The sequence below is a fragment of the Carya illinoinensis genome, chromosome 2 (assembly GCF_018687715.1).
Source record: "Carya illinoinensis cultivar Pawnee chromosome 2, C.illinoinensisPawnee_v1, whole genome shotgun sequence".
Lineage (NCBI taxonomy): Eukaryota > Viridiplantae > Streptophyta > Magnoliopsida > Fagales > Juglandaceae > Carya > Carya illinoinensis.
This window is the reverse complement of record NC_056753.1, coordinates 3,965,551-3,980,626: the sequence shown is the minus strand read 5'-3', so window position 1 is coordinate 3,980,626 and position 15,076 is coordinate 3,965,551. Positions and strand designations below refer to the sequence as shown.

The following is a 15,076-nucleotide window of genomic DNA, read 5'->3' as shown; positions in this document are numbered from 1 at the left end:
CTGACTTTCTACTCAGATATTTTGTCTATATAATTAATAGAAATATGCTTTCTTAGAAGAAAATGCATATGGATTTTCAATTTACAGCAGTCAGGTTTGATAGTAAGATTAAGTTTAAATTAATTTAGTTTAGTTTAATTTTAAATTAAATTAAATATTTAATTTTTAAATTTATCTTTATTTAAAAGTTAAAACTTTTTTACACATGAGATTTATAATATTTTTCAATTCAATATATCTTTATACGTAAAATTTATAATATTTTTTATTTATTATAAATAATATTAAACTTATTTTAATATTTAAATATATCTAAATTTATTTTAGATAATTCTATATAACTCATTTTACATATTCAACTTATTATTATTTATAAAAAATTCAATTTGATTTAACTTAATATCTAAATGAGTCTAAGTTTTGCTATTTAAATATCGGTGTAAAAAATAATTTCTGAAATTTCAAAATTAGATACCTCTCCTCTCGACCAGAAAATACTCAGAATTTGGAGCAAGGTGTGGAGGAGCCGAACTGTGAAGAAAATCCAACCATTTTTGATAAAAAGGTGTCAATTTTATGTTCGATATCTGTCAAAACCAAACCCGGCTTGGCATTTTCCTCTCCCCCTCTCTCTCTCTCTCTCTAGATCGAGCTGCCTCGGTCCCATCGATCATACCAGATTTGCCAGTACCGCTCTAAAACCACATAAATAAGCAAACTCGCACTCAAAACCGAGCGTACGAACTGTGGGTTTTGGAAGAGGGAGACTCGAGAAACAGAGAGATGCTGAAGGTCTCCTGCAATGTGAGCAATGACCAGATTCACGCCCTAGCCCAATGCGCTTTTCTGGGTCGCTGTACATCCACTCTCCGGAGAAACGACGCCATTTGGTGCCGGCCACTTCGTAAACCTCCGGTTCTGGCCCGGGCTGTCTTGTCGGACCGGGGTGGAGCTTCCAGCGGGGTCTTGGGGTCGGACAGGATGGTCGGATCCGGGTCCGGGAGCCTGGCGGACCGGTTGAGGCTTGGAAGCTTGACGGAGGACCGGTTGTCTTATAAGGAGAGGTTCATAGTGAGGTGCTATGAGGTTGGGATTAACAAAACCGCTACAGTTGAAACCATTGCCAATCTTTTGCAGGTTAATAACGCATCATATATATTATCCAAGTCGGTTTTGATTTAATTTCAAATTTTTTATGGTGTTATGGGACATTTGATGTCTGGGTTCGTCGGTGATGTCATCAGTAACGTGCATGTCCAAATGCGTGTTTCAAGTTTTGAAGGTCATATGTAATTTCTTTTTGGGTCTTGTCAACTGGGTATTGTTGGGTCTTTTTAAATCTTGTAGTTTAGCGACGGGGTATGTTTTAAAGCTCTCTCCATTTATTTTTCATGTTTAAGTCGAGGACCAAATACATCTATTCTTTTGGCAAAATTTCTGCGTTTTAGCAACTGGATATGTTTCATGGCTTCGACTGGGTATGCTTCGTTCTTTGTTGTTGACTTGCTCAGACAGGTCGCCGTCTCTCCCCACTGAAACTATTGATGCTTGAACATTTGAGCCTGCTTTCAATCACCCCGTCGGGTTGTATGCTCGATGGATATTAACTTCTATATTCATTCTCTTGTATAGTTCCTGTGTACTTAGCTTTGCCGAATTATGTGGGTTAATAAGTCCTTCTTACTTATAAAAAAAAATATTAACCTCTGCATTCATTGCTATGCCACCATACTGAAAATTGAATCTCTCTCTCTCTCTCTCTCGTGTTATCAACAAGCATGTAATTTCTTTTTTTTTTTCGATAAGTGTGAGCATGTAAATTCTCATCTACATTCTGTTTCGTGGTCAGCAAAACGTTTCCCTAAAAATTGGTAATTTTAAGTTTAGGTTCCACTGTCTTTGATGCTACCCATATGGTAGATGAAGTTTTGGTTTTCATTTTAGAAACATTTTGAAAGAATTAATTTTACTAATAGTCATTCATCTATGCGGGGAGTAGAAGTGCCTTTAACCTTAAGCGGGGAATGATTGAACTTTCCCAAAGAATTGCAATATAATAATTTCCTCCCAAATTTGTGATGTAGGAAGTTGGATGCAACCATGCTCAAAGTGTAGGATTTTCCACAGATGGTTTTGCAACGACCCCCACCATGAGGAAAATGCATCTCATATGGGTGACTGCTCGCATGCACATTGAGATCTACAGATACCCAGCTTGGTGAGCTTTCTTCTTCTTCTTCTCTGCTCTGTTTTTAATTTAGAATTCTTACATGATAAGTTTTAAGTCAATATACGGGTCCGTGGGACAGGAGTGATGTAGTTGAAATTGAAACTTGGTGCCAAGGGGATGGAAGAATTGGAACTAGACGTGATTGGATAATCAAGGACCATGCTACTGATCAAGTAATTGGAAGGGCAACAAGGTACATGTTCAGTTACCATTTCCTTTTGTCTTTGCTATGCAAGCCAGAATTATAAGGGTATAGAAACGTAGTGGTGATAGAGAATAAGATGGGGGTGAATCCTTCTATGACACGCTTCACTAATTTAATCATATTTCACCCGTGCTTCCTTTCCTTGAGTGTCACTTCTTTGAGGATTATTGGATGTACATGTATCAATTACTCTAATCATTTCGATGACATCTATGTTTTATGTATAAAAATTTACTCTAATCATGCGTTCAGGAAAAACCCTCTTTCTCCATTCATTGGTATCTAATTTTAAGAGAATCACTATTTCTCCCCCATCCCCTGCCCCCCTTCTCTGTGTGTAAAGCTGAAGGGTTTAGTCAAAGCGTAGCTTGTTTTCTTTCATGGTTAATGTATGTGAATAGAAAGGAGGAACTTCTCTGTTCATACATGCGGTTCATATTGCAAAAGAGAGAAAAAGTCATATGATTTTAACTTTATCACGAATGTTAATAATCATGCATTGCAGCCTATGTTAGATTGCTGTAAGACATAATAGGTAATTAGTCTTATTTACTGATAAAAAAAAGACGTAATAGGTAAATAGTGTTGCATGTGTAAGAAGGTGGAGAGTCCTTTGATTATCTTCTACTTCGTTCGTTGTAAGATCGCGACTGCACTGTAGGGTGATCATGCCTAGAAGAATTGTGGGTTTTATTATTATTATTTATTTATTTATTTTTAATTCTTGGAAAAGGGTAGTTGGCAGCCGGCAAATTGTAGAACTGTGGAAGATGGTTCTCATTTGTCTCATTTGGTGTATTTGGAAGGAAAGAAATGATAGAACCTTTATGGATTGCAAACAGATGATGGAGGAGTTCGAAAATTTGTATCAATACCATTAAAGGTTTAGTGCATTAATTTATAATCTTGCAAACTTCTCCAGAAAATATAACATGATCTTCTGCTTACAATTGCCATCATAGAACATATAAAATGAAGCTTGATGAGTCTTCATTGACTTTTGTGTGTTTTCTTGAACTGTGATAGTTCTGAGATTTTATTTCTTGTCATCTCGTTTCTTGTTTTCCTATCAATCCTCTAAAAGTATATATTTTAATATTAAAAGCTTGCAACAACACTTTTCAATTCCTTAGAAACCAATTTAGTTGGGTCGTGAGTTATCATTCAGAAAACAAAAATTAGATGTACCTGATGTTCCTTGTAATGATTAATGTGTTTTAGTCTGACTGTGTGCTGGAATATACTCATTCAATTATCAGTCTTGTTTTTTTTCCTTTTTATTTGATTGATACTCTCCTATTGATTTGAATAGTACACTTGTGGAAGCTATTGAACATCTGTTTTCAGATGACTCAAGAACTTGACTTCTTAGGAATACTTGACATCATCTCTGACCTTTCTTGTCTGATTTTGTCTATGTGATTTGAGATGCTTTCTCACAGTTTGATATGTGAACCTTATGTTTCAGCAAGTGGGTTATGATGAACCAAGAAACCAGACGACTTCAGAAAGTTAGCGATGATGTCCGGGAAGAGTATTTAGTTTATTGCCCACGTGAACTCAGGTAGGGGGTTTTTGTTTAGGGTTTATTGCCCACGTGAACTCATATTTTCTGGCATGCAATGTCATACTATTTATAAGATGTAGGATGCATAAGGAATACATGCTCTGTTATAATTAACGTTTGCATGATGACATGATTTTTCTCAGCATATTTTATTGTCTTATTGTTGAAACCCTTTTTCTCATTTCTGTCATCTGCGTGACAAGACAAGGCCAGCTTAAGGTAGCTCAACAAATTACAGATTCCCAGAAAATATTCATCAATAAATTGAAAATGAAAAGGACTATCCGTAGAGGAGTCTATAGTTTTACAATACATACCGTTGAGATGCTATCCTTTCTTCTGTAGTTATGTATGAGGTACCAAATCTTGTCACGGTAAAATCTCTTAGCCAGCCTTGGAGAAATCAGCTTGAAAATATGGGGAAGCAGATGGAACTGCATCAAATCTCAATGAATTTTTTATTTTTTTAAACAATGAAAGGATGATGACAACTCCACATTTATTAAAAAACCTTCACTCAGGCAGAGGAATCACCATAATTATAGCAAAACAGCCCAACCCAAAAAAAAAAAAGCCCACAATCAGCATCCAACGATTCCTAACATCTAACATAAGGAATACCCAATCTATCCGTACGTATAAGTCCCTTAAGTCTACCTGAACCAAAATCTTCTCCAAAAAAATCCCAAGTCCCGCCATTAGCCCCATGTTTTGCTAAAAAATCCGCTACGATATTAGCTTCCCTAAACACATGTTTAAACTGAATCTTCAGAGAAGAAATAATAGATTGTGCTTCTTCCCAAAAATCCCACAAATACCAATATTTACATGTCCCCGAAATAAACCATCCCACCGCAACACTAGAATCCGACTCAACCAACACATCTCTCGGACTCAACTGTTGACAAAGATAAAGACCATCAATAATTGCTCTACATTCAGCAATATTATTTGTAGCCTGACCATAGCAATGGGCAAAGCCCCCAAGAACCTGCCCCTGCGCATTCCTCACAAGTTCACAACGCCACCCCCCCAGGTGGTGCCAGCCATCCCAGGATTGCCAAGTGAACCACCGTCTACATTTAGTTTTGCGAACCCCCCTGATGACATTTATTAGGAAAAAGAAAAGGTTCCAAAAACACCACCATTGACGGCTGATTTTTATTCATAATGCATCAAAGTCTACTCTTTGACGAAAGAATACCCCTAATATTCCATATAAGAATCTTTATAAAAATTAAATTTTTTTTTTGGGGACCTATTCCTCCTATCCAGGACAGCCAACGGTTCTTTCTTCTTCACTCCCCTTAATTTCTTCAAAGGAACATTCAACTTTGAATCGGGTTCAAAACACTTGCTAGCGAACTCCTTCAATTCTTCATCTGGTTCTCCCTTAGACAGAGAACACCACTTGTTAATACCACCATCCTCTTGCAATACCCCCACAGTTGCGAACCACGACAATTCAAATTCAAGTGCTTTCATCCACCACTTTCAGCCAACTCCGTGGCGACACTTTCATATCCTCCAAACACTTCAGAGCTACCTCTGTATCTGAAGCCTCTTTAGAAATTTCAAACCAATTGGCTGATACTTTTTGAGTTGAATTAGCCTGATTATCACTACTCACCTCAGCATCCTGCCCCTCCAGTTAAATCAGCACAACACCCACCAATCCTCCACCATCAATCTCTTCCTCAAATTGTCTCGGAGTAAGAGCCTCACCCTTCGAATCCACATAAAAAACCTCCATCGCTTCCATCTCTGCTGCATGCTGACTCTGATTAATACCATTCAGTATATCTGCTCGATGGCTTGCAGAAAACCCTCCCTTTCAATCATCACCTCTTGTACCGTTGCTTCCGTGCTTTTAGTCCCCACCCGCCTTCCACCTATTCTTAGCCTTCTCACGACCACCACCTTGTACGCCATTCATAGCCCCATTCTTATCAGATTGATTCCGACGATCACACCTGCTCTCCTCATGACCCTGTTTTCTACACAAACCGCAAAATAGAGGGAGAGATTTCAAAGATAACCTCTTGATAATGATTGATTGCAAGTCCTGGAACCCCCATCCAGAATGCATTTTTTAAAGGTTTTGAGATATCTAATTCAGCACAAATATGTGCCACCTCAGGCCGAGTCACACATGCCATTGCATTGTCCCGTTTCAAAAACCTCCCAAAACCCCCACCAATAGTTCTCAACATAGACTCGGGAAAAAAAATTGGTGGCAACCCCGGAAGAGATAACCAAACTGGGACCAAAGGAGAATCTTCTTCTTCAACAAACTCCGGCGTCCAATGAAACACTCAATAAGGAGCCCCCGCGATATCAGAATTTCCCCGAGCCATAACAGCAATTAAGTACTGTTTGTTAGATAAACGGACAAGAATGTTTCGAGGATTCTTCAACTGTTCGACAACAGGCAAAACTCGTAATCCCCAATGAGATTTGATGAAGCCACATACATGATCTAGAGAAGGCCGCCTACGCAAAAATTTCAGCACCACAGAAAAACGAAATGGTTCTGCCGATTGCTTGATCTCTGCTCTAGAGAAGAGGAAAAACATCTCACCATCTGAAAACCTTGGTTCCCTGAATGGAATATCAACCTCGGGCAGAACTTGAGGCCGATCCATCACATCCACAAAACCTCTTCCGGAAACAACCCCCATTGCTCCTCCCACTTGTCTATCCAAATTCTCTGTCAACTGCTGATCAGACCCACCCGTAGCACCGCCTTGCCCACTCGACGTAGCCGTGAGGCCTGCGGCTGGGACCAGTGCAACCCTAATCGCCTTTTAGAGACGAGAGAATTTGTTTTGTGGTGCGTGTGGATCACGCGCCACTCTAGAGACTTCTTCCTAAATCACAAGGAACTTAAAAGCAAGAGTATGAGAAAGAACTATTTATTTTGCTAACTAAATGTAAGAGGTAAAGAGGTGTGGATGATGCTGACAAGTGAAATCCTAATCGACACGGAAGGAGTAATCTAAGTGTGAGAATTATTGTTGATATGGTAAGCTGTCTAAATCATTAAAAGGATACTGATGGTTGAACAGTTAGACACATCATCAGATGTTAGCATACAGCTGGAGCAGCAACGCTTTTGTGAATGCAAACTGGTCTTTACTATGACAAGCATTTAATGAAGTGTGAGTTTTACTTTAAATAACAGGCTGGAAAAGTAACACATGCAACGATACATGATGCGTCATGGTTAATTTTATCACATAATTGATGCAACACAAATTCCCACCTGCATGCAAAATTATCCTGGCTAAGTCACAAAAGATCCAATTAAACACTTTGGATATGTAGATATGCATCATAGAAGGATTTGATGTATCACATGCACAAGCATCCACATATTTTTCTTTTGGTAAGTAAGAAAGACAGTTTTTATTAATACGTATCAAATAAACAAAGCCCGTGTACCACAAGCATCCACATATATGCCTATATATATCTATATTTTTGTTAGTCATACACATATATGGTATATATATACGTAAGTATAGATTTGTATTAGTCATACACATATATGCCTATATATCCTATGAAAAGCCAATGTGTGATAAAGTTTGAAAGGGTCAAGGGTTAAGCTTCAAAAGTCCATCCCTTACTGCAAGGAAAACACTTTTGTGCGCCAGAATTCTTCAAATCGGTAGTGTTGCATGGAAGCTGTGCCATACCACTGATTTGTTTTACTGCAACACAATTCTTTTTGTGTTATTGGAAATGGTCTATGGTGTGATACCCTGTATTGACCGATGAGTATAGGTGGTGTATGGGAGATCCCACGTTGTTTGGGAGGAGAAGTTCTTGCTCTTTATAATGATTCCAATGGGGCTCTAATTGTATTATTGACTAGTCCTTTTAGAGTATAGGCCCACATGTGTTTTGGACCTTCCCTTAGGCCGTTGCATATGGGGTGGAGGCTAGTCTAATTATACATTACAAGATATAATTGCCAACTTGGCTTGAGTTGATGATAATTTCTCCTTAACTCTAAAGCTCTAAAATTTATCCTATTCCCATACACCTTATTGACTTTGAGTGGCTTTCTTCTTTTCAATAATTGCTTTTGTTTTGGCATTGTAGATTAGCAATTCCAGAGGAGAATAGTAGTAGCTTGAAAAAAATACCAAAACTGGAAGATCCTGCTCAAAATTCTAAAGTGGGACTTGTGGTAAGATCATCTGGTTTATCTAAATTCTTTAATCAGTTTTCTTAGGTTTGAGTATGTATTTTATCCTTTTCAGCCCAGAAGAGCTGATCTGGACATGAATCAGCATGTTAATAATGTCACCTACATTGGATGGGTTCTAGAGGTTAGTAGAAGTTTCCTTTTATTAATAATTGCTAACTCTTGTTATAAAGATGCCAATGCTTCCTTGTTTTTCTTGTTTTTAATTGTTGTGGTCCTTTTCTAATCTATTTCTGAAATAAAAGTAATCCTCATATATACCCATAACCTTTATATTCCTTGAATCAGGGATGGCCATGTGATATTCCACAGGTAGGAAGATCAAATATCATTATCATTTTGTTCTATAGAGCATGTAGATTACATACTCTATGAAAGTTTTTTTTTATTTTTTTGTAAGTAAAAGTAAAACTTTATGAATAGAAAAAGGCACAGCCCAAGTACACATGAAGTATACACAGAATACGCCTAAGTGCTACTAAATACCAGAATATAACATGAAAGTTTAAATTTGCCAGGCAAAACATTTCCTTCAAGGGGGCTCTTCCACTCTATGGCATAATATCCTTGCCTAATGGAACATATCTTACTTTCTTGGGCATCTGAATGCCTTGCTGGTTCTTGATAAGTTAGGTAATTTAATTTACACAAATCAAATATATAGGAAGTAAACTAAAGGAGACACGCAACTGGAGAGATGAGGAAAAAGAACACAATTCCATGAAATCTACAAACCTAGTGGAATGGGAGCTATTGTGCGCCTCCATCCAAGCATAAAGAGAATTGAACATAATGGCTCTTAAGCCTGATACTGTCCTCTCAGAATCTTCAGAGGTCCAAGTATTACATACCTGCCGGTGCCAGATACACCACATCAAACACACTAGGACCATCGTCCAGACCTCAAAATCACTATGGCTTTTAAGGAGACCATGAGAACAACCCATCAAGTCCACCCCAGTGGGCATGACCCACTCAATCCCAAAGGTACGAAATATTGATGCCCATAGATTCCTACCACATTGCGGTGAAGCAGATGATGAAAAATGCTTTTTCCGCCCTGCTTACACATACAACATTACATTACTATGATAATTTTTCTTCCTCAAGTTATCCCCAGTGTTAAATTTGACATTGCCATCCAAACGAAGAATGCCATTATGCCACCATTGATGACACCTTATTTCTCCAAATATTCATCCAAGGAAAAGGAGGGCCATCTTGGGGGAAGAGCGCATGTTAGGAATTGACCTTAATAATCTGTCTTTCTGATGGAGTCCAGTAGATCTTAATGGCTCTACCTCTTATCAACCTGAAATAGTACAGACAATTGAGGAACCAAGAGATCATCCTCACTTCGCAATCATGCACTTTATAATAGATGTAACATTTCATTGGGGTCTATTCGCAGAGATCTGCATGAGTTCTACCATTCAATGCCTGTTTCTGGTGGGAGGTGCTAAACAATGCTGGGAAATGTCCTTAAAGGTTGATCCCACACAACATATTGTGCCATAATCTAATCTTAGAACCATTTCCCACCTCCTAATAAAATGATAGAAGTCCCCCCATCCTCTGCTAATGTTTTTCCACGCCCCCCCATCTGTTAGCATTTCCTTAAAGGTTGATCCCACACAACATATTGTGCCATAATCTAATCTTAGAACCATTTCCCACCTCCTAATAAAATGATAGAAGTCCCCCCATCCTCTGCTAATGTTTTTCCACGCCCCCATCTGAAAGGCCTGCTAACCTTATTTGAACGTCAATCTCTTTACATATTATCTTACTTGACTTATACCACCAATCTCCACAAGGAATCTCTCTCCAATCTTCATGGTATAGGGCCAGAAACACTTGCCCAACAAAGTTTAGTTGAATAATAACAAGTTTCTAACCTCCAAAGCACCTGGAGAAATCGAAGTGCACATCCTAGACCACTTAATGAGGTTGTAGTTGAATTCATTGCTGAGTCAGCCCCACTAGAAATCTTGCTGAAGTTCTTCAAGATGATAAGCTACACTGATGGGATATGGGAAATAGAGAGAAAATGCAAGCAAATTAGAAACAATACTTCTTAACAGAGTGATCCACTCTATCCGAGTGATCAATATGTTATTGCTTTTGAAACTTAAGAGCAATTTGCACGGTAAGCCTGACGATATGATTGGCAATTATCTTTGATCATCAGCTTTGAAAGGTTTAAATGAATTAGTTTTTAGGGGGATCTTACAGCCTTCCCCATCCAACGAAAAGATCAATTATAGCTTCATGCTGAAGTAAAATTTGGATTTTGGTGCCCATGATCTCTTTAAAGAACCTGAGCTTCACTCTTAAAAGGATTTTTTATTGTCTTATTTTTTGTTTTGATCGATAAACAGATTTTTTATTTGTCTTGTTACGGATACTTCTTCTGTATCTTATAAAGCCATACATTTTCTCTACCACAGAGCATGCCACAAGAAGTCATTGATAGCCATGAACTGCAAACTATTACCCTAGATTACAGACGGGAGTGCCAACATGATGACATAGTTGATTCACTTACCACTGTGGAACCAGTTGAGGATGCTACAGCAGTTTCTGAGCTTCAAGGAAAAAATGGGTCTGCTGATGTAAAGGAATACAAAGAAGATTTGCCTCAGTTTTTACATTTATTAAGATTGTCAGGAGATGGGCTTGAAATAAACAGAGGACGCACTGTGTGGAGAAAGAAACCTGCCAGATGATTTAATTTGGTCGGCTCCATCTTTTCTAGATCTCAAAGTTTTTCATGTTCTTTGGTCGTGTTTTCCTCTTTACTGCTCCAAAGGAATTTTGCTCCAACATTATGCCCTTGTTAGGCGATGGGTTTTAAAACTCATTTCATAATGCATAGAGATTGCCATGGTCTACTCCAAATTATTGGTTAGATTGAGCAACACGAAGACGTGCTTATGATTATTCATGCACACTCGAACTCAATGTATCGATTGTATATTTTATGTCAACATTTTCCTTTTACTTAATTATAAGCTCAATATTCCAAGTTTGTTAAAGATCTTTGAAAATCTTGGTATGAATAAAGATTCTTTCCATGGCTGATTTCAGACCATTGTGCAGATGGCTCGGTCCCAAGTTTCGAAACACAATTTGTATGGTTTTAAGTTTTCTTATTCTTTGGACATCAGAATGATCTACCACACTTCCAGAGATGGATACTTTTATTTTAGATTGGCACCATTGTCGGGGACAAGCTCTCTACCAATCTTGGGAGTGCACACCTTCAACGATGGATACTTGTTCAGCTAAATCTCAATCAAAGACTCTGGGAGTTTTTTATTCTGATTGGTGGGGGCTCGTAATCAAGGACTGTCTGAAATTACAATCGTAAAACCAAATGGGTTAAAATTTTGCTTTCTTGTGATTAAAGCAATGTCTTTCAAACATAAGAAACGTAAATATGAGGTAAGCTCATAGCTTGATAGATGAGGACTTGCCAGAATTCTATCTTCAGCTGCCTAAATTTTCCTTTAATACTAAGGATTTGTAACTTGCTGATCCATTGAATCCATGGGATTCTGACATCAGAAAAACCATAGTCCCTGCTGCAGAATCGGTTCCCCATAATTTCAATGAACCATCACATTCAAGTTGCCAGGTGTTGCGCTCAGAAACATGTGTATATATATAACGAGAAAGAGTAATATTACTCTTCATTCTAAATAGAAAAAAATCTAGTTACAAGTATAATTATGCATTAATATGTGCACCAATCTAATGTAATTGATCAAAAATTAGATTTATTGAAAATAATGTTAATTTAAATTTTAAATATGAAGTAATCAGTATTAGTATGCAGATTAGTACGCAATTTTACTTGTATGTAGCAAAACTCTTCTAAATATTATCATACTCAATCACACATGGTGATGTGCACTGACTTGACATTGGTTTAAGAGCACTCTTAAGTGGAACAGCTAAATTCAAACCTAACTTTTACCTAATATGACATGAATTTGTCTGTCTATTCCATTCATATATAATTTCCATCTTAGATTATCTCTATATTCTTTATATAATAATAAAATAATATTAATTTATTTTTAAAATTATTTAATTTTATTATATTTTACCATTTTACATATTATATGTTAATTAGTAATAACATTATAGCCCTAAAAGAATTGTTGCAACCAAAATCATAGTAGGAAATAAAGGAAGAAAATATTTTTTATTCCTTTTGATCATCCTACAATAATTATCAAATTTGACCCACAACACTAACTTACTATGGCAAAAAGTCATCACCTTTGACATTTGCATAATCCAATGTAACACATTTTGAAACTCTATTAGCCAAAAACCCTAATGAATTTGCATTTGCATAATCAAGTGCTCTACCTTGATTCAACAACTTGGCAAAACATATTATTTGCGTGTACCTTATAATAAGACATATGCCCACTTATCTCTACCTTACATATACATGGCACACACACATATATATTTATATTATATTATATATATATATATATATATAGGATAATGATACTTTTTACACTTCATTTACTATTATTTTATTACACAGTTATTATTATTAGTATTATTTTTACTCTTTGGATTTGGATTGAAAATCTGACATTCTTGCATAATCTAGAAGAAAATTAATTCAATCAACCAACGAAATATATAATTTAATTAAAAATAAATTAAATTATATAAAAATTGACTTTCTTTTACTTTTGAGTCAATATTTATTAAATTAAATTTATTTTTAATTAAATTACATGATTACATTGGTTAATTGAATTGATTTTCTTCTAAATTATGCAAAAAGTTCATATTTTGGAATTCTTAATCTAGATTCAAATAACAAAAAAAGAAAAAAAAAAATAGCAGAATAGTAAAGCATTACTAAAGGAGGTGTAATGGTATATTAATATATATATATACACACACACATATATATATATATATATATATATAGTCGTGAACGAGCTTAACTCTTGGATAATCCAGCGTATCAATCCGACTTGAAATCACAACCTTTCTATAATTCTACTTTTCAATATCGTATCATTGATTTTGTCGTCCTTAATTACATTGATTGATATTACATATTTTAACTGGGAATAATGCTAGATCCCCACTGGAGGATGGTAGCTCCCAGTTCTCCTTTTTTTTTTTTTTTTTCCCTTTAGTGATTAAGAAAAAATTATTTGATATTATTGTGAATTTTTTATTTTTTAAATAGTTAAAAGTATTAAAAAATGATGTCGAAAAAAAACCAAAAAAAAAAAAAAATCTATGCCTAGTGGGAGCTCCTAGCGATGGCTCTAGCTAGCAGCCTCCTTTAATTGGTTTAGGTCCTATTTAGATATAAAAAAGGTCTCATTTCATTTCATTTTATCTCATCTTATCATTACAATTTTTTAAAATTTTTATACAAAATATAATAAATAACTTTAAGCTTTTCAAATTCTAAAATTATAATAATATTAAAAAATAATACTCTAACAATATTTTATTTGACTTTCAACTTTTATGTAAAGTCACTGTCGAAACGGCAGTTTATCAACCACTTAGGTTCAATCTGGTTAAAGAAAGCAACCGCTCTGGTATGAAAGGGCACCTCAGAAAGCAAACGACCATTTGGCATATGTGGTGCTGTTACAAAAAGCATCCCAAGGTCTTTTATCTAGGGTTAAAAAATAAAATCGGAGAACCAGCCCCAACTGAACCGATTGGTCGGTTATAAACCGGTTTGGTTCGGGATCGGTTCCTCCATTTTAAAAACTGGCTAAAACTGGTCCAATTTTAATTTTAGGTTTTCCGATACTAAATAGAACTAGACCAAATCGAACTGGTTCGTATATATATAATTAATTTTTAATATGATATAAAATATTTATTTATATATAATATATATAATTATATATGAAATAATTTGATATCATAATTTATAATATAAAATTTTAATATTAAACATAAACATTTATTTGATCATATGTTATTAATATAAAATATATATATTAATTATATTTTATAGCCTAATAAATTCTCAACATATTTCTTTTGATAAATACATAATATATTAGTAATATTAATATACATTAGTAAATTAATTACATTTCGCTTTAGTTAATTAGTATACTAATGTATATTAGTATATTAATTACATTTTATGACCTAATACTAATACTATTAGTAATCCACTTTAAGTCTATATATAAATAATTTTTTATGACACATTGACACTTAATTAAAATAAAAAAATTGAATCAAAACTGGTAAAATCAGAAGCGATTCAGGAGATAATCGGTTCGGTAATAGTTCTTGAATATGCAAAACCGATCTATACCGATTTGATTATAAAATTTGTCTAAAACTAAACTAAATTAGACCGATCATAGCCCTACTTTTATCTCACAAAAAATACTGGAGGAACTAACGAATTAGACCCCAAATTGACCAATAATTAGTTTTTTTAAAAAGAAATTTAATGGTTATGAAAGTGTTTGTTAATGAATTGATTTTTTTTAAAAATATTTAAAGAAATTTAAAATAATTTTTTTTCCTTATGGTGCAGCTATTACCTTTTATTGGTACCGGTAAGAGCATTAACAATAGCCTCACCATTGCCCAATGCAAGTATAAAATAAATAGAATTCTGCGTAAAGTTCTCTGCAATGGCCTAGTCAAAGTTGGTGAGTTTGACATAAATTCTACAGTCATTCTTAGGAGCTTTTCAAGTTTGGCGAGATACTGTACAAAGAGCAAATAATATTTTATCAATTTTCTTCTACCCGCTCCTCTCTCTTTCCCTTGGTTTCTCGTGGTCCAGCGGTCGACTTCTCCAGCGGACCTTGTCTTCTT

The 15,076-nt window shown here is 35.5% G+C and overlaps 1 protein-coding gene across 2 annotated transcripts; it reads left to right on the top strand.

Annotated features, from left to right (window-relative positions):
- Positions 1-467: 467 nt before the first annotated feature.
- Positions 468-11,256, top strand: LOC122297652 (oleoyl-acyl carrier protein thioesterase 1, chloroplastic-like). Of its 2 annotated transcripts, XM_043107773.1 has the most exons (8): positions 468-1,137; positions 2,085-2,218; positions 2,310-2,423; positions 3,904-3,999; positions 8,113-8,200; positions 8,274-8,342; positions 8,507-8,530; positions 10,669-11,256. In XM_043107773.1, the coding sequence occupies exons 1-8, from the start codon at positions 784-786 to the stop codon at positions 10,945-10,947; spliced, it is 1,158 nt and encodes a 385-aa protein (XP_042963707.1). In that variant the 5' UTR covers positions 468-783; the 3' UTR covers positions 10,948-11,256. The 2 variants fall into 2 exon arrangements, with proteins under 2 accessions (XP_042963707.1, XP_042963717.1); XM_043107783.1 differs by lacking the exon at positions 8,507-8,530 and having other exon boundaries at positions 470-1,137.
- Positions 11,257-15,076: the final 3,820 nt, after the last annotated feature.